Source organism: Gallus gallus, chromosome 14, assembly GCF_016699485.2.
Source record: "Gallus gallus isolate bGalGal1 chromosome 14, bGalGal1.mat.broiler.GRCg7b, whole genome shotgun sequence".
Taxonomy (NCBI): Eukaryota; Metazoa; Chordata; class Aves; order Galliformes; family Phasianidae; genus Gallus; species Gallus gallus.
Window position 1 is genome coordinate 6,006,864 of NC_052545.1, and position 27,278 is coordinate 6,034,141.

General features: G+C 45.2%; 2 protein-coding genes across 5 annotated transcripts in view; one reads left to right on the forward strand and one right to left on the reverse strand.

Moving 5' to 3' along the window:
- On the reverse strand, nt 1-22,699 carry MSLN (mesothelin). 3 transcript variants are annotated; one of them, XM_004945223.5, is made up of 23 exons: nt 22,347-22,699; nt 14,431-14,510; nt 12,017-12,057; nt 11,455-11,476; nt 11,328-11,355; nt 10,596-10,767; nt 10,083-10,298; nt 9,805-9,975; nt 8,745-8,891; nt 8,545-8,594; nt 7,614-7,734; nt 7,255-7,340; nt 6,538-6,667; nt 6,216-6,406; nt 5,420-5,510; nt 5,123-5,234; nt 4,691-4,875; nt 3,746-3,892; nt 3,389-3,522; nt 2,751-2,878; nt 2,060-2,154; nt 1,294-1,483; nt 1-648 (listed from the first exon to the last, which is right to left on the reverse strand). In XM_004945223.5, the coding sequence occupies exons 2-23, from the start codon at nt 14,465-14,467 to the stop codon at nt 554-556; spliced, it is 2,589 nt and encodes an 862-aa protein (XP_004945280.2). In that variant the 5' UTR covers nt 14,468-14,510; nt 22,347-22,699; the 3' UTR covers nt 1-553. The 3 variants fall into 3 exon arrangements, with proteins under 3 accessions (XP_004945280.2, XP_040503793.1, XP_025010987.2); XM_040647859.2 differs by lacking the exon at nt 22,347-22,699 and adding an exon at nt 14,847-14,880; XM_025155219.3 differs by lacking the exon at nt 22,347-22,699 and adding an exon at nt 14,648-14,880.
- NARFL (nuclear prelamin A recognition factor like) overlaps nt 22,412-27,278 on the forward strand; it is a 13,044-nt gene continuing 8,177 nt past the window's right edge. For both annotated transcript variants that reach the window (XR_001468958.4, NM_001277555.2), the window contains exons 1-6: nt 22,412-22,501; nt 23,832-23,927; nt 25,052-25,195; nt 25,511-25,643; nt 25,958-26,092; nt 26,437-26,555. Coding sequence is in view for 1 of the 2 variants with exons in the window: in NM_001277555.2 (NP_001264484.2) it covers nt 22,436-22,501; nt 23,832-23,927; nt 25,052-25,195; nt 25,511-25,643; nt 25,958-26,092; nt 26,437-26,555 (693 nt within the window). In the remaining variant the exon portion in view is untranslated. The remainder of the gene's footprint in view (nt 22,502-23,831; nt 23,928-25,051; nt 25,196-25,510; nt 25,644-25,957; nt 26,093-26,436; nt 26,556-27,278) is intronic.

The following is a 27,278-nucleotide window of genomic DNA, read 5'->3' on the forward strand; positions in this document are numbered from 1 at the left end:
TAAGGTTCCTGGCCATTTAATTTGATCTAGTACCCACAACCACTGCAGTGCATGCAGTGTTAATGAAGACAACAGCAGTTCCCGTTTTGCTTCTGGCATTTTTACTTAGCTCCACAATTCCTTTAGAACCAGCTGGAAAGCTTTACTCCTGCTCAGAGAGGCTGGCAGTGCCGAGAGATCAGGTTCTGAGAAATGCAATCAGTAACATGCAGAACAGTGGATTTGCTCACCCCTAAACCCTCCGTGGTTGCACAGTAAAATATTGAGAGCGGTTGCGTTGCAGTAAAAGGGATGTGTATTACCTTGGCTTGGTTTGTACAAAAGGCAAAAAGAGATCCTGCTCTGAATTGTCTGAAAGCTTCAGTTCCAATAGAATGCTATTTTTTTTTTCTATTGATTTGAAAGAGAAAAGTACCCAGCAGTGAGCACAGAGCCACACAGCAGCTGCCTGCTTGCACTGAGCACCCCTCACCCCCTGGCCCGCTGTCCCCAGCAGGCTCTGAGCAGGTCACACACTGGTCCATCTCATCGTGTTGGATCCAAGGGAAGATTTTTAAGACAAGACCGACATCATCAGGAAACTGAGAAGCAGAGCAGGCAGGAGGTGGAGCATCGTGGCCACGGTACCAAGAGGGGCTGAGGATGGTGCTAGAGGAAAAAGAGGGCATCAGTGCAAAGAAACCAACAATTGAACCATTCCTCCATGGGGAAAAGATCCTTTTCTGAAACATCCAGGGAAGATCTCTGGCATTTTGACTAGGGCTCTCTAACCAGTGCCCAGCCATCCCTAATCGAATCATCAAGTCAAAGCCCAAATCTAATGCACAGTAGAGCAGGGTGCTGTGGAAGTGCTTATTCAGTTGAGATGCTCAGCTAACACTGATGCTTTCAGTGAGATTACAGGACTGTTCCTCATCCTGAACTTAGAAATTGCTGCAAGGCTTAAGGTTCCTCTGCAGAACTGGATTTGCTGCCTCTCCATGCTGGGAGGTGAAGGGTGCAGGTGAGCACTACACAATGCATTTTAGGGGGGCTGAGTGGATAAGCAGTGGCAAATGCCAGTGAAAGGGATCTGCAAAGGCCCAGACCAACAGTCTCTCCTCTCTGACACATGAGCAGGCAGCAGGACTTTCTAAGGCCTTGGCACAAGCATGGCTGAGAGCCTGGTGTGCTCAGTTCTCTTTTACGGGCAACCAAAAGCACCTCTCTTCCACAAGGCAATTATTCTCCTTACTGGAACCCAAAAATAAATACTTAAAGCACAACAATCAGTAGCCCTAACACACTACATACGCTGAAACTTCGGCGTGACGATGTTCATATAGCCTTCTTGTGTTCCCCCTGTGAACCCAACACCCAGCTTATCCAGCTCTGTTTGCTTCTGTCTTCGGGCCCATTCCTGGATGGGAGGCGTGTTCCGCCAATTTGACAGATCACGTAGATTTATCCCCAGCAAGTCCTTAACCTCAGCAGGCGTCAGGCTCTAGGAGAAATCAAACAAGACTTACAGATGTAAATGCAGGAATGACCATACCCCCTCTAGTCAAGGGTCTGATGAGGTTTCTGTTAGCAGAAGTGTTCAGAACAACAAACTGGTGGTGAGCGGTTCCAGTTGGAACAAATCTTACCTTAGGTTTGGGGAATGAACACAATGATTCCTCAAAGCCAATTTCTGTTGTCTTGTCATGACATGTCTCATTCACCCATGTAGGGTCCCCAGTCCCTCTTCAGGTCACAAGGCTTTCTTCCAAAACTGCTAATATTACTGCTAACACCCCCCTTAGAAGGTCTGCACTGTAGCCTTGTGGAAACCTCCTCCTACTGCTACGAGAGCTTGGTCTAAAGAAATTCCCCGGTAAGACTGGGTAAGCATCCACGGATGACTCCAAATTAAACTTCTAGAGAAGTTTCAGGTTGGTTTTCCACTTTCCATTAGTCAACCGTCACCGTGAGTTTGATGGAACAACTCCTGATTTACAACAATGGACAACATGACCAAAAACAACCACCTCGTATGGCAGAAACATAAGGAGGTGAACAACGTCAACATTCAGCTTACCATCAAAGCATCTCTTCTCAAATTCACCAATGTATCAACATTCATGTTCACATTGTCCTTGCTCAGAGCTCTGAGATCCTCAACAGGAGCACCTCCTGCGACCAAAAAGAGAAAGTTTTATTCAATGCATGCAGATCAGCCCTCACACAAATGAGCAGTGTTGTGTATCTGTATGGGTTGGAGCATAAACCATGTCTTCTAAATTTATTAGGCCTGGACTGCTAACAGAGTGAGTTCCAAATGCAAAAAAAAAAAAAAAAGTTCCTTTAGCTGCAGGGTTTTTTGATGTTGGCCATCAAACCAATCTGCATCAATGGCCAGATAGAGTGGGTAAGAAGAGGTTCCCTGAGGCTGTGAATAAATTCATGGGTTAACAGGGAAAATCTATGTTTTGTGACATGGGGAATGGCTGTGAGATAAGCACTAAGCATTGGCAGCTGGATTTCCAAGGCACCTAGCAGATCTTACCCATCCCAGAAACCCTGAGTCTGAATATTCCTGTGATAGTTGGACAGTCGGTTAGGGGAATTTTAAGTCAGGTACAGATTCTTCCAAGAATATTTTATGCCATCTACAAGTTGGAAAAACATGCAAACCTTCCAGAACTTCTAACAGCTTAGCTTTGAAGATTCCTAGACCGTAAGACAGTATTTGTTCCTCTTTCCCTGTAACATACTGCTATTTTACATACCCAGGTAAGGCTCAATAAGCGTATAGTAGGAACGTAAATAGTGCTGGTCGGAGAAAGCACGTTTTGCTTTAACATACAGGATGTCTTTCGTAAGCTGTGAACAGGCTGAAGGATGCAGGGATGCCAGTCTGCAAAAACAAAAACAAAGAGATGATGATGATGATTATTTAGGAAAAGTTTTGATTATTTTCAACTTGAATAAATCCCAAGCTCTTCCCAGTAGACAGATGAGAGAAGCTCAGTGAAGAAACTAATGTCTCAGTTGCCTGCTCAAAATGACGTGTTTTCTCAGTTATGATGGCTGTGATGGTACAATGCTAAGTTTGTGTTTGCAAAGATGTAGTTATGTAATTAATTTTATTTAGCAGTCTTTCAGAATCAACTCCGTTTTGCCTCCAGATAAAAGCATGCATGCAGACCATATTGGTTGTCACCTGAGGTGCAATACAAAGAATTTGATTGCAAATCTGAGCCCTTCCTGGCAGAGTGGAGAACAGCAGGCTTTTGAGCCTGGGCAGAGAACACGCACTAAGTTGCTCCCCAGAATTCCTTTTACTGCATGGAGAGAAAGTAAACTGCCCTTGCTGATGAGAATGTACTTCTACAAGAAGCCGAGAGCATCGCAATGTTTGACTCACTTCAGGCTGTTGGGGTCTATCATATTCAGCAAGGTCGCATTCAGAATGCACAAGTATTTTGTATCAATTGCATTCAGTGCAGTGGCATTCAAGGGATTTCCCAAGGCAACGTATCGACTGATCACAGCAGCAGCCTAGAAACACAATGTTTTCAACAGTTAGTTTCATTCACGGTTTCATCTTTAAAAGAAAAACAAATGTGATAATCACAAAAATAAAACCAAATCATTTTAAATCTTCTTGTTTGAACCTCAAGGATGGGCCAGTTATCTTAAGAAGCCACTAAGTTGGTCCTAAACCAGCAGCTCCCAAGCCACGAAGCAAATGTGGGCAGGAAAGCAAACCCAAATCCCCCACCTGTTCATTTTGGAGGTCAAGCTGTAGCAAGGCAGCCAGCATGTCAGCTGAAGTTATCTTCCATTTGCTAACATCCTCTGCGGTGATTAAAGAAGCAAGTGGGCCCAGTCTGGGGAGCAGACTCTCAGGATATCCATCAGGATATGTCTGCGGAAAGACAGTTGGAATTGCTATGAACACTTGTTGTCATGCCTGTGTTCTCTGCAAGATTAATGTGGAAAAGCCGTAAAGGTCTCTGCAAGGAATGAAAACAAAAGCCAGTGAGATTTAATGAATGCATCTGTCATTTTTCTGCATGAAAGCTGAAGGAAGCGGGCTCCAGTGAGGGAAGAAAACCTGCAGCAATGTGAATTGATTCAGTGAGGACCTGGAGCAGCAGAATGCCTTGCAGCGGTGAAGGCCAACCAAACACTGGGCTACCTGAGCAGCAGCACACTCTGCAGGCCAAGGCAAGTGATTATTCCCCTCCGTTTGGCTCTTGCAAGACCTCATTTAAGTACTACAAACAGCGTTGGGTTCCCTGATAAAATACTTGGTCAAAGTCTAGCAAACACCAGGAAGTCTAAGCCACAGTCCATGCTGGCTGAAGGGCTGCAGGCACAGCATAGGAAGTGGGGTAGTGGGGCTGAGGGAATTGGGTTTTTCAATCTGAACAAGAGAAAGCTAGAAGAGGGTTTTATTACTGTCTTTACCTTTTGGGAGACTAAGGGGAGGATGGAGCCACACCCTTCTCAGAGATGCACAGCGAAAGGATAAGGGCCAAGATGCAATGAAAATTCTGATTAGGTATTAAAATACATTTTCACAGTAAAAGTGGTCAAACATTGGAAGAGGAACACAGAGACATTGTGGAGTTTCAGTCCTTGGAGACGCTGAAACTCAGCTGAACAAGTCCCTGAGCAATCTCATCAGTAGATAATTTGGCATTCGTCAGCCTGACATTACCTCATCCAGCTTCTCCTTCACCACAGCCAATTGCTCTTTAGTGAAGGGGTAGGTCAGGATCTGAGGGAAGTAATCCTTCAGAGAGACGTTCTTCAGGCAAGCACGCAGCTCCTCAGGTGAATAGTAAATAGGCATCATCTCATCATTAAGAACTGTCTCTGTTATCTTCTTGGCATCTGAGCAACCTGTTGAAGGAAGTATTAAGTACACTAACACTGCTGCCCAGCATTAAATCCTTTCCCTTCAAGCTCTGAGTGCTCCCTCTCTGGAGACAGTTGGGTATGCAGTCATTGTTCCACCCTCCTCCTGGGCAATCCACCACCAAGTGTTTCACAGCTTAACTTAGATATATTCAAGGAGTCCCACAAGCACTACGATCAATCCTGATACAAGAGGAACGTTGCCATTATGGATCAGAGAAAACTCCCATACCAACATCACGCTTCTGCCTAGAAGGCAAGAGTTCTGCAACAATGGTGGCCAGCTGTGCTCTAGACAGAGGTGAATCATGTGCAAAGTTCTTCAGCCAAAGAGTTAGAACATCCTGCAAAGAAAATATTCCATCAGGGAGATTCTGCAGCATTAGGCATATCAATGCATTAGGTTGCTGCTCACACAGAAACTTCATTGCTGAAATACTGTGGGCAGAAGACTTCTTCTATAAGCCTGGAGACCTTTCCTTGGTCAGCCAAAGGCACATTTCTGAATGCCTAAACTCGAGTGACCCACCTTGGGGACCTTCTGCCAGATGCTGTGATCAAATACAGGAATCAACCCAGTGAGCTCATTCAAGGTAGAAGCTGACCACACTTGAGGAGGCCTGCAGACAGAAATCAAAAACATTTTTTTTTTTTTCAAAAAGAAAGGAAAACAACATAAAAGACGCCAGCATTATGCCCATGGTGTCCATGTAACATAGGAAGTTAAGAAAACTTCTCAGTGACTTTCTGGCACAGAAAACTTTATTCTAGTGGATCAGAAGCAACTGTTAGTAACATGAATTGGGGCAGCTGTATGGGAAAATGGCATTTAACAAACACTTTTTAAGTGTGAAAACCAATTGCCAATTCAGTGCCAAGACCTGAGAGCATTTGACACAGGAGAGCAAAATATTCTGCCTTTCTGGACAATGACTCTTAGGTATAGCCAGGGATTTATCAAGCATCTGGCAGTTTGACAGGTGGGAGCAGAACGTTTTCTGGAAGCCAGAATCTGATGAGCATCCAGAGCCCTTCTGTGCTCATCAGGACCATCTCAGAGAAGTTTGGATAGTGAAAAATAGACCAGAGAAAAGGCTTCTGTAACTACAGCAGGTGAGACAGAAATGACTGTGTATTTTTTCAGTAGAATTCCAGCCAAACTTAGGAGCTGAAAGACATTCAAATGAAGCAATGTGAAATTCAAAAGCAATGAATTATTCAAGTGTATGATCAGGCTGCTCAGCTGCAGTTCACTTAGGTCTCAACAGGACAAGGCTTTTGTTTTAGGTCAGTGCTTTCTTCTGAGCATCAGCAAAAATCCATACCCAAACACAGTGTTGCCGCTGCTGATGACACTCCTAATAGCCTCTTCTTGACCAGGCAGGAAAGATTCACACTGGCTTAATTCCTTCAACAAAGTCCCAGCAGAACTTCTAATGTATTCTTCACCCAGGTCACAGACCAGATGACCCAGAATCTTTGCATTTTCCTTGTTTACTTGTGTGCCTGGAATTTTCTGAAGTAACACAAGACAGAGAGATTAAGTAGCACTGGATACCACCGCACGGGAACATTTTTGCTCCTTCTGACGGCTGACATCCCCAAACTCTCCCCAGCCTTGAGCAGAGTTGTCCCCTGCCCACATACCAAGCACGCTAAAGCTTCCAGCAGCAGCCGCTTGCGCTCTGACGACTCTCTTTGCAGAAGATCAAGATTTGCTTTCCCAACATTAGCGAAGTACTGCTTACAGCTTCCTGTTGCTGCATAGTCTGAAGGACTAGGAAGACAAATACTCTGTGAGTTCTGCTGAACGACACCAAACAGACGGTCAGGTTCAAGGCTGTTCAACATATACTCTGTTTAATACAACGTCTTCCGTACCCACAGTCTAAATTCTATGTGGTTGTTCTTCCTAAAGATCACAGTCCAGAAACTCAGTTTCACTGTAAGGACTCCTTTGTAAGACTCAGCTTAAAATGATCCGGGATTTGCATACAGAACCAGAGTGGATAGCTACCAGAACAAAGAAATGTACCCTACTGTCTGTTTCACCTGACACTGTAAGAGAAAATCACCCTCAAACAGGTTAAAAAGTACTGAGAGCCCACAGTAGTTTCACATCAAGACAGAAATAACTAAAAAGAGCTTCATAGCGTTTTACTAATACAACGGATAGTTAAATCTGAAAGGTATCAAAACTCTTTCAAAAGCTTTCTGCAATCTTTTTTTTTCGGTAAGAATGCCTGAACAAACCAGAAATTCCTGTCAACCACAAATTAGTCCTTATGAGCTGGCTTATAAAATAATGCCTCTTCTTCTCATTAAGGACTAAAGCAACAACATGAAAAACGATAGCACGTTTACCTTAAAAACAGCAACAGGTCTTTAGGATAGCTATCCAAGTCCTTGGGAACCCCACGCAGCGTCACCATCTTCACTAAGCAACTCAGCTGAAAGCACACCAGAGTTAATAGCAGAAAAGGAAAACAGCACAAAACTATAGGGGAAAAAAATAATGAAGACTTTACTCCAAAGAAAGAAAGAAAAAGAGAGAAATCAGCCCTGAGAAGCCTTTGGAAAAATTCAGAGCTGTGCACCTGAGCCTCAGGACCAGTTACATTTGTTCCAGTCCCTTAAGCTGAAGATCTTTTATTCTTGCTAAACAATCCTGATCGGTATCTCCACTGCAATGCCAAACAGCATTTTGGAATACAGGAACTGACCTGGTCTGCTCCTAGCTTGACATTCTTCCTCTTCATGACTGTGGCCAGCTCCTGAACTCTTTCTGGATCCATTTCATTGGCAACTGCACACGTGTAGCCTTGAAGGACTGACTGGGAAAGCCTGAACGTTTACAAAGAGCAAATCAGCGGGGCAAGGATTTCAGGAGGAAAGTCACTGATGATCCCCTGTGTATAAACATAAAACTTCCCACATCTCAGAGCTTAACACTCTCCAAACTTCATCCACACAAAATCGCTAGGCTTGACTTTTGTGGGAGATCAAGAAGCCATTGCTGCTTACATAAACATTATCTAGAGGTTGTGCTGGAAGTAGAACTGCAGGGACAAATTCTCCACCCCAAGCAATACTGCTGTACTGAAGCACAAGACCAGATGTGCTTTCTGCACACACCACGTATTGAAACTGAAACAGAGTGATACAGATCCTCATCACAGCAGTCAGTCTCATGACCTGGGGGAGCTCAGGAAGAAGTCTTTCTATAAGGGAAAAACTGACACAGTGAAAGCAGCATGACATGTCAGACCTATTGCTCTTCCAGATACGTGTCGAGGCTTTCATCATTTTTCATCTCAGATACAAAAGACACGTCAGTCCCATTAAATGTAATTCTGGGAGGAGCACTACATGAGACTGACACGTTGTCTGATTAGAAATGCTTTGCCAAGAAGCAAGGTTCCCAACTGCAGTCTGAGCCAGCAGCATTGTTTTAGAAAGCAAGTCTGGCTCACGGGTGTATCTTGCAGCTGACACCATGGCAGACCTTGGCACTACGTGCCTGTTGTCTGCATGGTATTTTCCTGTCTCTTGTTATAGATTTAAAAAGATGGCTCAGTCATACATGACAAAAGAAACAGGGATAACACAGGCCAAGCAAACGTGGGAAACGGAAGGAGAGCAGAAAAACACTACCTGCTGAAGTCAGGCTCTGTCTTTATCACATCTCTGAAAAACATGGCAGCCTGTGGAGCAAAGGCACATTGTCAGGAGTTTACCATGCTCTTCCACAGCACTCACCTCTATTTTCAGGTAGATTTGCAGAGTGGACTCGTAGCTCTGCGGTGTCCAAGAGTGACAGAGGGGTGAAAGCATACAAGCTGCTAGAATATTACCTGTTCTCGGGTCCACATTTTACTGTTGAGATCCTCAACGCTGAGCTTTTCACCCTCAAAAATAAGCAATGACTTTGGAATGTAACTGGCCAGAGCAGCAGGGATAAGTTTAACCAGGTCGGATGGGTTGGCTACACTGGAGGAAATCTGGAAAAAAAAAATAAATAACAAAACTAAATATATATTTGTAAAAAATCTAACATTACAAAATACTTCCCATTTGACATACACATCAAACTAGCATGAAACTAATACCTGAGGCCCTGATGAAAGGGAATGATTCTGTTTCTATCAGTTTCCCAGCCCCTGGCTTGATGCTCTAAAAATCTTTAACAGGCCAGAAAGGAGGAACACTCCTCCCTGCCAACCCAAGCAGTACCTCAGCTCTCAAAGGTAAGCTGTGGTGAAGGAGATGTTATTTCCCCCATGCATCACCCAGAGCCCTGACCATCCCACTGCCCCAACATATGCTATATGCAGGGCCTGTGGTGCTGAACACGTCAGCAGTTTTCTTGCAGGAGGTAAGACGAATAACAACAAACTCAAACGCTGCACATCCAACTTGAAAGTTAAAATCATGGCCAGGAGAAGTGAGGAAAGATGTCCACGTCCTACAGTCACATGGGGGAAATGACACCGTGCATTGCTAGAGGATTAATCAACCATAAAAGGGACTTTTTCTAAGATGAGCCTTCGCTTCTCACACATTCTTATTTCAAACAATGGCAATAACATTTTCTTGGCAGCTTCTTATCAAGTCAGTGGTGAGTAGTTTCCGTGTGCATCCCCCAGAAAACCGTCTCTTCTGCCCCAGGCCCTAAGAGGCTCATCAGAGCACACTGGCTGGCAGCCAAGGACATCCACACTGGCACAGTGACAGGGATTGGGGATGCCTGTCCTGTTGCATGCTCTGGTTTGCAACGACAAACAGCCCAGAGGGAATCTTGTCCATGTGTGCAGGTATGTGTCAGTGCCTGGCCCCAGGTAACCGGCGTTCTTGGTTGTGAGTCACTGGAGCTTTGCTAATTTATGACATCCATAGAGAGAAAAACAATTTCACCTTTTCCACAAATATCCTTTTCAGAGGAGAGGGCAGGACCTCTATTTGCTGAACAAACTCATGCAACTTAATGGCTTCCAAGATCACTTCTGGAGGCAGGCTTCGAAGTGTGCTGCTGTTGAGGCCAGCCACCAAGCTCCCTAGCTTTGCCAGCCTCTGTCCAGAAGAAATCTGAAAGGTAATACATGCAGGCATGAGTATGTGAAAGGCCAAACAGGACTTGCTTGCAACCAGCTATGCCAGGTCTGAGGTGCATTGGTGGATTTCATCTTTTATACCTGATAGCCAGAGCTGAGCAGTTTGTTGATAATAGCACTGGACTGGTCAGCATTCCAGCCACGAACTTTACCCAGGATAGGAATCGATGCTTCAAGGTCTTCCCCACTGATCTTATTTTCGATGTCAGATACAGACAGACCGACAGCAATCTGGTCCAACACCCGCAGCACTGCAGGAGTGAAACGCTCAAAATTCCTCACCAAAGAAGATACAACCTGTAAAGATCCCACACATTCAGAAAAGTCAGAAGGGCAATGATGTGTGCCTGCTGGATTCTACGCCCTTTGGATGTCTGAAATGGATTTTCTGCCTCACGTTTGTGTAATTAAGCCTGTTAATGGACTTCTACCATTGAGACTTTGCCTATCATAAAGCATGAGTCAGACAACACAAAAAAACAGCAAGATGGGTTCTAGGACTGCACACAGAAGGAGGCATGAGAGCTGAACCCTCAATCATCACAGAGTCATCTAGCTGAATGAAGAACTGAGTCACGGGGCTGGGCAGATTACCTGCAGTTCCTCTGTTGTCAAGGACGAGGGAGCTCCTTTTCCTTTTGTTCTTCCGAGCGTTGTGTTCAAGGTGCAGCTCTCATTGATCCTCTGGGCCAAGCTCAAAGCATCATCCCCGCTCATGTTACTCACTGCAGAGGGGCTCAGGTAGCAAACAAATCTATCTCGGAGACTGCAGGTGGGACAACAGGAGGAGAGGCTGACAATGTGATAGGCAGTGATTCTGATCTTTCCTCTTTTTCCAAAGGATGCTCACACAGTCCAAATAACAAATGCAGAAGGGCAAAGGAACAACTCAAATGATGAGAATTATTTGCTGGCACAGGAAGAAAGTACTTGTAAACTGTTTACCCTTAGGTGGAAATCGAGTGAATGCAAGGCTTGAAGCATCGTTTGCATCCTAGGCCCCCATCACCAGCTAAGCCAGGCTCAGCACCAACAAAGATCCTTGGAGCAGTCAATCCTGCCTGTGACAGGCTGGCTGTCTGACACACCAGGGATTTACCCTGCCCTTCTTTGCCCTGCACCGACACAGAGTCCCATTTTCTCTTCGATATTCAATGGAACAAAACCAGGGCCCTCCCTGCCCACGGGCATCCCCGGACCTCTGCAGGGAGAGAGGTGCTACATCTGGTTTCAGAGGCTCCCTGCCACCCAAAACAACATCCCCAACAGAACAGCAGCACTTCCAAGGGAAACGGCACCGAGATCGTTTGCTGATGGCTTACATACCTTCTCACTGAAGTACATGCAGCAGTTTCTGTTTTCCCAAAAAAGAGAGAGAGAAAGGAACTGTGACAGGAATACGTACACAGAACCACGTTTGAATCTTAGGGAAATTACTTGGTAAGAAACTCACCATTGAGAGCGAGGCTGGAGCACTGAGCAAGGAGAAAGAGAGAAAAGAGAGAACCACATTCTGCAGTTACAATGGTAGTACAGTGCTGTTTGCGATCATTTCATACAGAGAAGCATGTACATACAACCAATTTATACTTGAATCTGGCTTGAAACACACAAGTACCTACACCCAGGGCTCTTCCCCTGCTATGCTAGAGAATTGCTGTCTGCAAAACTGAGATCAGTATTGGCTCTGTACTCCAAACAGCCAAAAAGTCACTCAGGCATTAGAACCAACGGGATGGACTGCTCCCAGGAACTGAGTGTGATCAGTGGGTGTCACCCTCCTTGCAATGCCTTGTGACATGTATACACTGCAAAGACCTGGAGAAGCCATTCCCACCCACTACACCCATCACTGAGGGGCAGGAAGGACAGTTAGCCCACCTCATAACGCGCAGACATTGGTTTGTGGCAACTGATTTTCATCACTGCACTGCTACCAGGAGGAATCACACTGACCACTAACACAGACACACTTGGCAAGCAAAGACATATTTCAAACTCAGAGTTTGTCTTACCAGGTATGTCCCAGCAGGAGCTGCGTCAGCACCCAGCCAACCTGGAAGACAATGTGATGTGATTTTAGCAGCACACTCAGGACAGAGGTTCATTCTCACAATCCCCATCTGCCTTAGCAGATCCCAAACATCAGTCATTTCTCTACATCATTCTGTTAGTCATTCTTGACACAGCATTTCACCGAATCAACTGTCAGACCTTCCCCTCATTCTGACTTTGTGACAGCTGTCTGGCAGGCAGGCATGAGGTGCTCCTTCAACTACTCAGAGCCTTTTTCCTCCCAAAGAAGAAAGGGAAGGGAAAAGGGAAGAAAACACTTTGGGAATGCTCCTTCTCTCCAGGATTTCTTTGTTCAATATCTCTCATGTGCCATGACAAGATCAAGGTAAGTGATCAGCTCAGGAGGCCTGACCCACCATGCTTACACATCCATGATGCTTCCAGCTATGCAGCTTCTTCCTGCTTCTTACAGTATCCACAGCGAAACGTCAATTGTAGCCAAGCCTGTATTGTATTTCACACATCTTCAGCTAAATCCTTGGATGGATTAAAACCATCCTATGCTGCAGAACTGCACGCAATGCAGGCAATGCCATTGTTTGACAGCCATCACTCCAGCCTTGTCTGAGAGCTTGTTTGGGATTTACTAAATAACATCATGGTGTCACTGTTGGCTCTTGGCAGGTCTGTGCAAGTTCTCCACTGCTCTATACTTTGTTTCTCAACTTCTGCATTCTTTTTAATGTCAACTCGCTTTTCTCCAGCCGATACCAGGAAGTTGGAAATATGGTGAAATGCAAGCTTAGGAAACCAAAACAGCATACACAGACTCAACTCTCACTGGCATTACTATTGTAAAGAACAAGAAACCTGCCAAGCTCAGCATCTCAAGCACACAGAAAAAAAAAAGGGGAGGGGGGGGGGAAGATGGGGAAATCCCATGTGACAGGGCAGAATGAGTAAATGCAACAAATGCTACATGAAATGAGAGGCAGGGAGAAGAAGACAATGATTTGAGGCAGCCGAGGTGATGCTGGTAGGCTGACAGGCACAACTGAGGTAGAGTTGGTTTTGTCGGTGTTTCTCTCATGGTGTGTCCAGATGTAAAATAGCTTGCAGGGATGGATGAGAGGAGTCCCTAATTAGTATAACAGCTCTTTGGATTACTAGCTGCTACACCTTTTTTAATCATTTAATTAATGGAGAACTGTCACTAACCAACAGGCAAAGAAACGGTACCCATAGCTGACCAAACACAGTGCTTTCCTCTAACCCTACCACACATTAGCTTTACTCTTAGACAAAGTCCTGAAAGAGTTACCAGGACCACAGCCACATGTTGAGAGCCAAGGGCCATGCTTCCCTGCTTATAGACAAAGCCAAGACTGTTTCTACCCATAAGAATCACTTCCTCCTCACCTCAGGTTTGGAGCTTGGAAATACACAGCCAAGCCCTTTGGCCCCAGTCTTGGTAAGTCCTTACACACGTTTATCTTTAAGCATGGAAATAATCCCATTGAACTGGAAGAGCAGTGTTCAGAGACCCACGTGGAAAAGGAGGGAGGTGGGGGCCTCTCTGATCCTGCAGGAGAAGCTCAACTCACTATCACAACAATCCTGGTTCTACGATAAAAAAATGCCTCATCTCACCACTGCATTAAGAGACATTAACTCTTCCAAGCAACCTATGCAATTCTGCTGGACAAACTTCACTTCTTGCATAGGATATCAACATAAAATTGGAAAATCAGATTTTCATCAGTTTCCACAATATACTGATCAGTTCTGAACAGCAACAACTATGTAGCTAATGAAATAAAGAAAAAAAAAAGCAATCTGTTTATTTGTTTTCCTTCCTTAAGACTGATAACCAAACCCACTGCAGAGAATATGACAGCCTCCTTATGCAGCTGCTCCCCAGCTGGCATCTCATTAGCTTGATTGTAATGTTACAAGTCCATGTTTTATCATCACTGAGACTCATTACAAAGGTGATCCCAAATCTGACAAGGAAGAGAGAACAAAGAGCAGACACTTTGGGAAAGTAACAAAGACTGCTTTGGGATCCCTCTGCACCAAAAAATGGGAGGAGGGAAAGTAGGGGAATGCAAACAGAACCAGCAAGGGCTATTTTGTAAGTAAGTGCCTTCTGCATATTCAAACAGAAGGAGCAATGAGCAGACAGCTCCACAATGACGGGAGGAAAGTTAATTGCACTTCTGTCCTTCCTCTCTGTTCATGACAGAAATCAATCTATTTTGGCTCAAGGATTCAGTAATAAACAAAGGACCAAAGGCTGAGGATTGCAAACAACCACCAAAGTAGTGTCTGGTGGTATTTCAGCAGTCTTCCCCTTCGAGGGTTACCCCAACCACAGCTTCCAGAACACCCTTCCCCACGCGGCAATACTCACTGAGCATGAGGAGGAAGCCAAGCTGCAAAGGTGGCATTTCTGCAGAGGTCTTCAGAGCGCCTGCGTCCACAAGGAATCACCTCATTTCAGCCAAGACAAAAAAAGCAGATATGAATAATACTTAGCTGCAAAGAAACCCAACAAACTTGGGTAGGAAAGTTAAAAGGCGCTCATTCAAAGAACTGCCTTGGCGAGTTAATTTACACACATCAACAACCTTCACAAAGCCTATCTGAAACTGGATCCAAAGCATGTGAGACTACTTGAGGGTACGCTCAGCCTGATCAAGCACGGAGGATTCAGAGTTAGTGAAGCTCGATTCACTGCTATCAGTGCTCTGAAGTTGGCGGGCTCCGCTCTGCAGAGGAAGGCAGCAGCTCACACAACCTGCTCGGATGGTTAAATGTGGCACTCACCTCCCAGCCACCAGGCGCTGGGTCCTTACTGTGCAGCTCCCTGATCGTAGAGGGCTGCTTTTCACTGAGCAAACCAGGGTGTGTCTCCGGCTTCTCAAAATTACATCTGAAATTACAGGATGGATTTGGAGCACCGGACACACCTATAAGTCCTTGAAGATGCAAATGTTTAACAGTGCAAATAAAAGTGTGTTTTTTTGTTAGTGCTTGGCATTCCCTAGGATACCATTGGAAACACTGATCTCAAAGAGTGTCTGCATGGAGTGAGCAGGACGAGAGCAGGGAATAAGTGTATTCCCCCCATGCCCCAAACTTGACTCGTTTGCCATTCATGGGATGTAACAGTCATACAGCTCCAGAACTGTAATCTGAGATCTCTATCTCCCTATCACTAGAAACAGCCTTTCTCTCAAGTAATCTGCACAATTCCTAGAACATAACTTCATGGACTTTCCAGTCCTGCCAGCTGCTCTAATTAAAACATTGTTTACTTTTTGCAACTAAGAGCTTGCATTTGGTTATACGGGGTCTTTGTGCAGTAACTGCATGCTGCAGGAGCTGAAAAAATGACTTGATGGATTTGTCCTGATCCTCTGGCTGAAAAACACTTGGAATGGGTCCTCATCATCTCCCCAGAACTGTGCATCAGCAGTCAGGGGGATACCCTGACTTTGACCAAACATGTTTTCACCAACTAATGGTAAGCCTACAAGCACTTCAGCAAGAACTTGGCAAGCACAATCTGCAAGACTAAAAGTGAGACCGGCTGCAGATTTTAACGAGGGAGGGATATTAAACTGCCTTGCATCTGGTTCAGACTTCTTTTCTCTGACCCTTGGATCTGAGACTTCGAGCCAATAAGAACCTGTCCACAATAACTCCCTCGATTTCTTTGGGTGCAACCAAATAATTCTGCATACTCAAATTTGAAAATCTGTCTTTGGTCACTTTATTGATGTTTTTTCAAGAGAAGGTTCCCTGTAGGCCATTTAAGTCCCAGGCTCAGGCTTGTCCCATCACACCCACCTACAACTCATGTGTTTGTGGCAGTGCAGAGAAAGGCTGGTGTTGACTCACAGCACCACCACATACCCAAACCCAGCTCCCTTCCCACTCCCAGTTTTCTTAGCACACTTAATATGTTTATCAGCTATTTTGAAACTTGTACAATATTACTGATTCATACTTATTGTTTGTGTGATCTAGAAGTCCATAGGATGCCAAACGTGAAAGCAACTCTTATCCTTATCAGCTTCCATTTAAGCTATCCATTTCTATGTAAACCTGAAAGACATCATTTTATAAATAATCAAACTCATAGATTCTCAGTTCAAAGCAAGAAGCTTCTTCTCCAGGAAATCCAAATGAAGTCTCCTTGAGACAGATGGAAGACTCTTCAATCAGGCTTCAAATACCATCGCTTTCGGTGTCATGTGCCTTTCAAAAAGTCAGCATTGCAAGCAGGCAGCTCAAAAAGGAAGGTCAGATAAGCCTGTGTTGCTGCCGAGCCCTGGTCATGCTGCTGGAAGAAATGCAGGTCCAGAAAAGAGTTGATGAAGAAAGCAGCAGAGACCACACGGCGCAGCATGGCTCTGCATCAGCAGCCAGATCCACTGCTTCTCACAGGGGGTACCTGAAGGTGAAACGGAAGAACAGGATGGATCTGAAAAGCAGAAAAATCAACAGTGAGCCTCAGCTACTGATGAGGAAACCAGGGGAGGGGGGCAATGTCAGGATTTTCTGCTTGTGTTGGTCAGGTAATCATGCGTACCTAAAGAGTGTGCCAAGCAACCCCTCCAACGGGGAGAGAAACCAGAGTTCACAAAGGCAAGGAGGAACTCTCATCTATAAACAAGCTGTTATTTTTCTTAGCTCTGTTCACAGGGTGGCTGAGCAGAAGCGTCGAGTATTTGGCAAAATTCTGATTATTACAGCAAATAAGGCTGGAGCTGATTTATGGCTTTGTATCTGCTCAAGTAAGCGTAAGTAAGAGCTACAGCTTCCTGAAACTGGCTTCCGGCTAGAGGATTTTTGGATGTGATGCCACATTCAGACTGACCATTTTGTGGCACTGGATGCTGGGAACGGCAGTTTGGCCTCCTGCAGGTTTTCCTGCACTTTCTACATGCTAGCCTGACCCAGCCTGAGGACACAGCCACATCATCACAGGAGCATTAACCACACATGGCAGCACAGCTTCGAGATGAGGGTAAGATTTGCAGGTGGATGGCCAGACAGGAGAACATCACAGCCTCTTACAAAGGTCACATCCCTCTGGAAAAGTAGATTTTCTGCCATAATTTGGTAGTAACACTCATGCTAACCAGAAAAGATGTGGTGCAAGAGCTTCATTCCTATTATCTGAATATCCTTAGCAGCATGAAGCAATTCAGGTAGCAGCAGCTGTGACTAAGCCAGAATGAGATATTTGCAGCCCACACCTGGTAGACAAGTCTTTCAGGGGATGGAGCCCAGCACGCCCTCAGCTACCACCTCCCCAGAAGCAGAGCTCTCCCTGTCATTAACTTCATTTCCACCACGTGCCCTTCGTAAGCCCTGCTCTCCCCACCTTTGATGAACCTCTCTCATTTTGCAGCATCGGGCCTCTCAGTCACACACTAATGGGAACACAGAGCATGCGACATAAATGCTGATAAAATTCCCTGTTGGTGCGAGACAGCTTGAGATCCCATCTCACTTGAGAAGCACAAAGCTGAAAGAGGTTTCAGTCAGCCCTTGCCCCGTGGTACTCGTGGATACAGCCCTGCTGACAGAAGTGCCTGCGGCCTGCCCTTGCACTGGCAGGTGAGGGGGATTTTAGAGCTCACCTGGCAAAACAGCCACTTCTAGTTCAATGCCATTACTGAGGAGACCTCTCTCTGCCTCTCTTCCTTCTTGCATTCCTCCCTCCCTGCAAGCATCCCTCTCCTGAAACTGCAAATAATCCAATGGCTTTACGTCACCTCCTCCTCTTCTCAAACGCACAATGTTCCCCGCAATAGCAAGTGGGGAATGAAGCCTAGTTTTGCATCATGATTTCTTAACACTCACACTGAAGGGTCATGGCAGGAGGGCTGTCAATGAAACCTGCAGAGGGTGGGTAGAAGTGGGCCAGGCCTAAGATGCCATTTGTGCCATGGGAAAATGAGTCAGTGCATTCACAACCCTTTACTCTCCTGGTCTGACTGAGCTATCATGGGTGGCTCAAGTGTTCTTCAGCAACACTGAGTTGTACAATTGGTTGTCGATGTGTTCCTGCCATGTTAAGCCAGGTGTGGCAACAGGCAGTAAATCTCTCCCGATCCCATCCCCACCACGCACACCACACGCCCTGCTCAGCCCAGAGTCACTGCACTTCCCTGTAGCTTTCATCTAGAACTACAGGGGCTTCAGGCTATCTCAGAAAAGTCAGATCTCCCATTAGGTGGAGAGAGCACTCTGGGGAAGCAGAGCCAGGCCAGCAGACACATGCTCATACCACAGACAAACTTCCCATCCAAACATGGGCCCAAGAGCAAGCAAACTGCATGGGAGACCACTACCCCAGAGGAGCTAACAAGAACATTTGACCATAAGTTTGTACAAGATGTGGTCAGGCTTTCACTAATGTCAGACCAGGGCTGAGCTCATCTGCAACCCTGCATGGGCTACCACAACTCACAGGGGTCACACAGCCCTACTGCATGCTCCAGAATCAGAAGGAGAGGTTTAAGAACAGGAACAACAGAGCACAAAATAAAGTTCTGCCCCTAAAATAAACTGCCCCCCAAAAGGGGCAGTTAAAAAAAAATAATGCTGTAGGTGGCATTAAAACTGTATAAAGGCATACTGAGGGCTGAAAGCAAACACATGCTGCTAGCAGAGAAAATCAAACTGTCGTGATAGAACAGAAGGGCAAAGAGGCAACTGGAAGAGAGGAGGTATCTTTCAAGTAGCTGACGCTTTCTGCTTCTACATTAGTTGCCTCGTGAAAAAGAAAACTGTCAGGACCCAGCAAGGACAACACGATCCAGGTACCAAGAGAGGATATGGAGACACGCAATTCTAACAGCGAAACTGAATTAATTCTTTGTATTCATTTCCATCACATATACACACTAATAGAAATCTAAGACATAAGCAGCTTCACGAGCACAAAGGCAGTGCTATGATACAGTCATCGCTTGTGCCCAGCTCTTATTTTATCCTCCCTGTATAGATCTCAGGCTTACTGGGGCTTGGCACACAAAGGAAGACTCCCCCACAACTGAATTAAGCCTCTGAGAAACTTCTCCTCTCCTTATCTCACTAAAAATGCAAACAAGGAAACACTACTAAATAAATATCCACACTTGAGAACTGTGATTTTGTTGGCATCAAACCAATCACTGCTCTATGGCTCAGTGCTTCCATCGCAGAACAGTTCTGCCCTCGCTCCAGCTGCTCTTGACTAAAACTGCTGCTGCCTACTTGAAGAAAAGAAAGGTAAATTAGGTTAGGTAAGGTTAACACATTTCAGGGAAGGTAAATTGGGGCAGGAAAAGTTATACGATCTGTCTTGTTGACGGGATGGGGGCTGAGTTTGGGGGGAGGTTTGCAAGCTGGGGAGTCTCAGGGCAGCAGAGAGGGAGCTCCAAAAGCTGTCCTCCAGCATCCTCATTTTATATCCTTTTTACACGTGGTTTGCCACGATGAGCAAGAAGGTTGAATGGTTATAAGCTGAGGTATAGACGGGGCATGAAAAGAACACATCTTTGCAGAAAACCAGAGAAATCTCTGTTGGTTCCTTAAGACTCCATTTTCAGTTCCCAAAAACACAGGAGATCATTCCTAGGTTAATCATCACACGGTTTATGGTCTCTGTGGTTTTGCCAAAGGTGGTATTTTCTCTTTTCCTTGACATCTTCTGGCCACAGCTCAGGGCCTTGACATGAGTACCAGGCCACACGTTGTCAGGCACAGATGAGGCGAGTGGAGTGACAGAGGCATAGCTGTGGCCTTATCTGACCTGATGGCGGGGGCAGCTCTGGTCGTCGACAAGAGGATGGCTGCTGGGCCTCAGCCTGGTATTGCATGGCCTCTCCCCTTCTTCAGCAGGCTACGCTCGGGCCATACTCCACACTCAAGAGGTGTAGCAGCAAAAGTGGCCACTGGTTCAGAAAGCAAGTGAACAATACCCTCAGACCTATTTTCAGTGCAAGTGCAGTTTCAAATTGACAAGGCTGGCCCTTATCTCGGTGCAGATCTTCAGAAGAATGCGTTAGCGGGTCACATCCAGCTCTGTGACTGCAGAATTGCATACCTGGTCGTTAAATGTCACCCGGAGAAAATTTTTTATAAACAAGGCAGTACTTGGTTCAACACACAGCCTGTCTCACTTCTGCTTGCTTAAGCATTCGGTTACAAGTAGGGAACATGTGAATAAACATTATTTGCTTGCAGATGGTACTGTGCCCACACCTGCAAATTCCACAGGGGTCAACAAGAACCTGACACTGAAGGTTTGTTTCTGACAGCTCATGCAACACCCTCAGTGCTCACCTCCATGCACTATCAGGTCTTCACTCAAGGCTACTTCTGAATTGCAAAGGAGAAGACACGAAAGCCAAAGGTCTCAGAGAGCGGCCTACCTTCAGACAGCCCATTCCTTGGCCACCCCAGGAAAAAAACCCAGTCCTGATTTGTCTCCTCCTGCAATAACTCCACAGTAAACCCTGCTGTGGACACTCAGCACTCCCACTGCACACTATTAAAGGAAGTACCACAGAGACAAATAAAAAGGCAGAGGAGATGATTAAGAGAGGGGATAAAAAGGCCAAAGAGCACCAAATACTTCTAGAAGCTAGAAGTAAAACTCAGCCATCACATCACACCCTGCCAGAACTCTACATGAGATTCTGCTTGTTTTCTACCTCCTTCTCTTCTTTATAATCATTTTGAGTTGCACAAAGTCAAAAACATCTATCTAACAGTCAAAACTCCTGAATTATAAGCTTAATAAAACTGAAAAAGAAGTACTGTGAAGTCTGTTTTTCCTATTTCTTTGCAAGGTTTCTGTTCATGTTGGTAACGTGACTGGCAGCACTGGAGCAGAAGTGTTGTTTAGCAGTGCCCTAACCCTGTTTTGCTGCCCAACAGAGTACAGAGGCCCTCCTGACACATCAGCAGCCAGGTTTAAGAAGCATGACCAGCTTTAAGGTAACCGACATTGGAAGAGTAGAGTTCAGCAGCGAGGCTCAGCTCACGCATGCTCCTGGGAGCCCAGCCCAGCCTTGAAAGACCGCTTAGAAAGAACCAGGCTGTTACAACATTGGATCTTTGGCCATTAGTTCTGGCTGTACCATGAAACTCACACTGTTAAAAGCATCTGGCATCCAGTGCTCCAAGAACAGTGCTGCTTGTGTCAGCTGCTGTGCCACGTCCTCAATTCCTATGTCTTCTGTGTGAACAGGTCCTCCCAAAGCACACACCTTCTACAGCACCAGGTATGAAAGGGTGAGGTGCTGTGGGTATCCAGCAATGCTTTTGCTCCATCCTGCCCTGACATGAATTCCGTCAGCACTTGGACATCTCTATTATGCACTCAAGTGCAGCAAAAAATAGCTATAATTGTCAGGCACTCCTTACTCTCAAGTACAAAGCAGCTCTGTATTTTATAGCTTCAAGAAAATGGTCTCCTATATGAGTCAGCTGCCTGCTAGAAAACTTTATGTGACTTCAGTTGTTTCCTCTTACAGTAAGGCTGACACCTTGCGATGTAACAGAGCAGTCTGACCTCCCTCTGTCCTTTGTATATAGATAGACATGCATGGGTGCATGCACAGCCACCTACAGATGGTGATGTTATATGCAGTCCTAAGAGAGGAGGAATAAAGAGACAGCCTGCCTCAGGAGAGTCAGAGATCCAGCTCATAAACTGGAAAGCCTACCTCAATTTTGTTATGTGACTGACCCCATTAAAGGCCCCCAGCTTTAAACAGCCTTTTAAAGCACATTCTCCCCACACCAGCACCTTGCTATCACCAGCAAGGAATTTAAGTTCATAATAAGGTCACGCCCCTTGCAGGCAGTGCTTTGTAAAGCAGGCTAGGGAAGCTTTAACCCCTTTGCATCACACGTGTGTGTCTGATGAAAAGGGTATACCAAGCAAGACCATCAATAAGCCTGGCTGAACATCATATTCAAAGCAGGACACGGAGCCACATGCAGGCGTTTTGCTTGTATCCTGAATTTCCAGGTCAGGAGAAATGCAGGCTATGAAGCAACGTGCCATAATGTGCATGGCCAAGTCAGAGCTTTGTGGGCTCAGGATGGCCCATCAGATTTCCTCAGCCAATACCACAGCCCTATCAGCAACCTTCAGCAATCATTGCGCCACTTCATCCACTCATGGAAACGAAACTGTGTCCTTCAAAGCAGCGAGCTTATCTCCCACACCGAACCCTGAGCTCCCAAGGCACACAATCTACACAGATCCATGCACGCGCACTCCCTAGCACGTTTCACGACAGCGCGCCTTACTTGACGGCAGTGTGGCATCGCGCTTTTACGACAGTGTCGCAGCCCCTGCCCTCCCGCCGGCTGCCGCGCTTGACGGCGGCGCGGCGGTGATGGCGTCTCCCTTCAGCGGGGTGCTGCAGCTGACGGACCTGGACGACTACATCGGGCCCTCGCAGGTGGGTGTCCAGAGGGCAAATCGCCGCCCTGCCCTTTCCGGAGAATCGCGGGGCCCGCCCTAGGAGTGCCGCCCTGGGGGGGAGTGAGGAGACGGTGCTGAGGGGACGCGAGCGGCGCTCCGGGCCTGGGCGAGGCCCCCCGGCTGCCCTAGGAGATGCGCGCTGTGTCCTCCCGGCGGGGTGAAGGGCACTGGGAAGGCAGCGGCTGATCGGGGCCGCCCTCTGGAGTCCTGTGGCAGTCAGTTCCCTCCCCCTGTGGAAACCGCCGACGTAAATGGCTCTGGGCACAGCGCTGCCCCTCTCACCAAAAACCCCACACTTTCAGCTTGAACGGGTTTCGTTGGGCACCGAAATGGATGGAGCTCATCTCCCTCTGTAGGTGGGAGCGAGCAGCGCACAAGGATCAGAACCGCTGCTTTTCAGAATCTCCGAGTACAAGCAAAAGCACAAAGCACTAACCCCAGACGTCTGCTGACAGCAAGCAGTGCAGAACACTGTCCTGGAGTGAGATCAGTGCAATGTGATGTAGCAGACCCCCTTTGCTCACCGTGCAGTACTTGGGTATCCCAGGGAAGCCTTCCTGCTTCAAATACCAGTCACTTCACACGGATGTGGGAGGAATCCCATGATGTGTGGCCATGGTCTCTGATTCCTGAAAATTTCAGAAGGAAACTGCAGTGAAGTCGAGTAAAGCTTGGGGTAGATCTGTTCAAAGATACTGGCAGGGCAAGGGTGCTGCTGGAAGGCAAAACGAGTTCTAGCTGTGGAAATAGGACAAGGAGCCGTAAGGTGCATAAACAGTAAAAATGGCACAAAATGCAAAAACGCCCTTGGGACTTCATCGTAGAACAATACAGAAATCTGGAAGCAGCCCTTCTGAGGCTGTCGGAGTCCTTCCGACGTGACATGAAGCTTCATTGGCAATAGCTGCAGGCTGGCTGTAGTGACCACGCCTCCATCCGTTACAATTTGCAATGAGGAATGCAAGATCATCTATCAGATTCTAGAGGGAATGGCTTTGGAGGCAAGCCTCTGTTCCTGTCAAGGCTCTTTAGAACACAGGTCTGTTATTCAGAAGAAACGCAGTCTCTTCTCGCTTTGGTATGATGCTGAAAAAGTGTTCATTCTGTAAAAAAGGGGTAAGATTCTGCCTTTCCATTTTCCCCTGGTGGTTGTAGACACAATCAGTAGATCCAGCATAATTTTAAACAGAGTAATAGACATTCACTCTAGAATGATTGGTTGGGTTTGATAATTCTGGTTTATTTTAAGCCTGCCTCCTACATTTCATCACTCGTGACTTCACTTCTGTGTTTTATTTCTCTTTTAGGAATGTATCAAACCAGTAAAAGTGGAAAAAAAGCCTGGGAAAGCAGCAGCTAAGATCAAAATTGAAGCTGATGGGAGCTATTTTCAGATCACTCAGGTATGCCTGACTTTTCTTTACTATTGTGAAAAATATCCAGACAGTGCTAATGGATTGTTATGTATTTAAGCAGGATACAGCTGTTTAAGGACAAAGATGTGAGAATGCTGATGACAACAGCAAAACTTATTACAAAATCTTTTTTTTTTTTTCCAAAGTCTAACTTTTTAATTACTAGGTTTTGTATGTCAGTCTGGTTTTGTATCTATCTTACGTGCTCTGAAACACTGACATTGATTACTGGTGGGTTTTATTCTAAGAGCAGATAAGCTGAGAATTCTTTTTTTGCTATCCTAGATTGTTTGACACAATGTCTTTTCTTATTACATGATTTCATACAGTGGAGTGCTTACTCAAAAAGAGATTAAATTAGATACTCTTAAATTTTGCTCTCTTTTTTTTCCAGTTGCCATGCCACACACACTGATTCTTTGCTATGCAGTTCTCTCTTCAGTATCTCTTTAAGTTTTGCATACACCAAAATTGCAGAACATTTAGCATCAATTTAGAATAGTAACACATTTGTAATCTGGTTGCACGATCTCTTTAGAAGGAGTGAAATTCAAGATTCCTGTGAAGAAATGGTTGCAGTGTTGAGTAGTGCAAGCAGCATCTGGGAGGGGTGGCAAAGCTGGCGTGCTTTCTGCAGTGCAGTGTTCAGTGCATGCTGGAGATTGGTACTTCAAGGCTTAGGATCTCTGTGGCTTATGGTTTTGTGGTTAAAACTGCAGCTGCAATCTGTAGCAAGAAGGACTGTATTTTCACCTGGGAAAGAATAATGCCAATGTTCTGAAGCAATGTCAGCCCACCTGAAAGCAGAAATGATTGTGGCCTAAGCAACTGTTCTATGTTTAATGACAAGTTATTGGTCTTGCTAAAGTTTTCTTAAAGTTTCTCAACAGATTTGCTTGGGCATGCCAAGAAATTCCATTAAGATCAGCAAGCTTCTAAGATGCCTTTCTTCCTCCCTGTCTTACCAAAAGAAAAAAAAAATACTTCTCTTGATAAGCCAGGAGAGTAAAGAGGACAATATCTTTGTTACTAAACATAGTAAAGATGAGAAACTGCCACCCTACTCAATTCTGAACTGTGACCAAAACTGAGTCTCATCTGTTTCTTCCCAGGATGGAGAAGCACAGAAACTGGAGAAGGCTAAAATTACTCTGAACGACTGTTTAGCTTGTAGTGGCTGCATTACATCAGCAGAGAGTGTTTTAATCACTCAGCAGAGCCATGAAGAGTTCTACAAAACTCTGGCTTTCAACAAGGTAGGTGACGAGACAGGGGTAGGTAGGCTGCAGAATTAGTAATGTTAATGCATTGGTGTGATGCATCTGCAGAAGCATGCATTGCAGCTGTACACATAAAATCTGAATACACTCTCAGTACAGAGTAGATTTTTTTCTAATTTCTAAAAAGTTGTCATAGATTTGGAAACAGCTTTTTAACATAGTAAGTTACTATATTAGAAACTTGGGAGTTATACCGGGAGACATTTGATGAAGTTCTAGCATGCTGCACATGCTAGTACTGCACATGCTGTATTAGTACTGTCTGAACAGCTTTTATTTCTTTATTTTAAGACTGCAGCTCCCAATGAACAGAAGTTGGTGGTGGTTTCTGTTTCACCTCAATCCAGGGCTTCGCTAGCTGCAAAATGTAAAATGAGCATTCTGGAAACAGCAAAGAAGTTGACTGCATTCTTAAAGAGTCAAGGCAAGTGCTGCATTGTGTCCTACCCATCACAGAGGGGACTGCTGGGGGTGTCAGGCGCAGCTTTTATCAGCACACAAAGGTGATATGAATTAACAAATACAAACTTTGTGCAACTTCAGTCACAAAATAAACTTGGAGAAACGGAGCTTTAAATTATTCACATTCCTCCTATTACTTCTGCTCTTGTCTTACTGTGCTGACGTGCTAGGGAAAACAGTTCACTCTCAAACACAGATTGATAGCTGTAAATAGAATGTGTAGCTTGCTGCTTGTATCTTCTTTGTGAATTTTAACACGCATGCCATACCGCTTAGGTGTGCACTATGTATTTGATACAACTTTCTCAAGAAACTTCAGCCTGCTGGAGAGCCAAAAAGAGTTTGTAAAACGCTTTCGAAAGCAATCTGAAGACAAAAAGGCTTTGCCAATGCTAGCTTCTGCCTGTCCAGGTACAGTACAAAATTAGTTACAGAAATAATAAGATGTCATTCTAATAATACACCCCTACAAGAACTCATAAAGCTAATCAGAAAAAGTTCGTATGGATTAATTTGCTTAAAGTATTACTCTTTACAAAAAGATCTTGGTGTTAATAGTGGTAATGGTCTATAGAGATACCTACTGATCTCTATAAATGTAATTGTTACACCTCTTTTCCTTTTGTGCTGAGACTGAAAATGGTTATGAATGGGTAGTGAGCCTGGGATTGATGGGCTGCAGGCAGAGTGACGGGGTGCTTGCTATTTTTATATATATACATATAGCAACTATTTGCTAATTATTCTCTTTTCAGGTTGGATCTGCTATGCAGAGAAAACCCATGGCAGTTTCATCATTCCTTACATCAGCACCACTAAGTCTCCACAGCAGATCATGGGCTCTTTGATAAAGGGCCATTTTGCAGAGCAGCAGGTAAGGTGTACCGAACACAAGCTGATGCATTATCCTGTACTGTTTACATTAAAGATTGAAGATAATTTGTTTTTATCTTGCAAATGGCCAGCACAGGCACCATCACTCTCACTTCTGTGATACCTATTGAGAAACTTGCAGCTGGGACAGCAGCACTAAGTTGATGCTTTGTGGAGGACTTAAAATCTCTGTATATTATTCAGGAAGCCTAAGGAATCTGATTTTTCATTATTCTTGTGCTTATATCTCACTTGTTTCTGTGTGTTTTTTTTCCTGCTGTTCAAGGCTGGTGATAAAGTTAAAATAAATTATCCCAGGACAAAACTTCAGTTGGTGTATACGTGCAGATCATGCCTTGTCTAAAAATTGCTTGCTCTTCCCCAGCTTCACGTTCTCTTTCAGTTTTACTTAGTTCTGTTCTCAATCTTTAACCTTTGGAATCTTTCCAAGTGTAAATTTGGTACTTAAAGGCTGGTGTTAAAGCCCGGAGTTGTCCAGCAGCAAACTTAAGCACCATGTCTGGTTGTATGATTTATTGTCCATTAATGAGCACCGGCTTAACAGTTGCATTAAACAAATGCTGACATGTGCATACTTGTTACAAAAATTGGCAGCTGTTAAGAATATTTGGCACAAGATAGTGAAACAATAGCCTTGAGTCAATGACTTATTTCCTCAGTTTGTACTTATTTTGCTGGCCATGAGGATTTTATCCAACTTCTG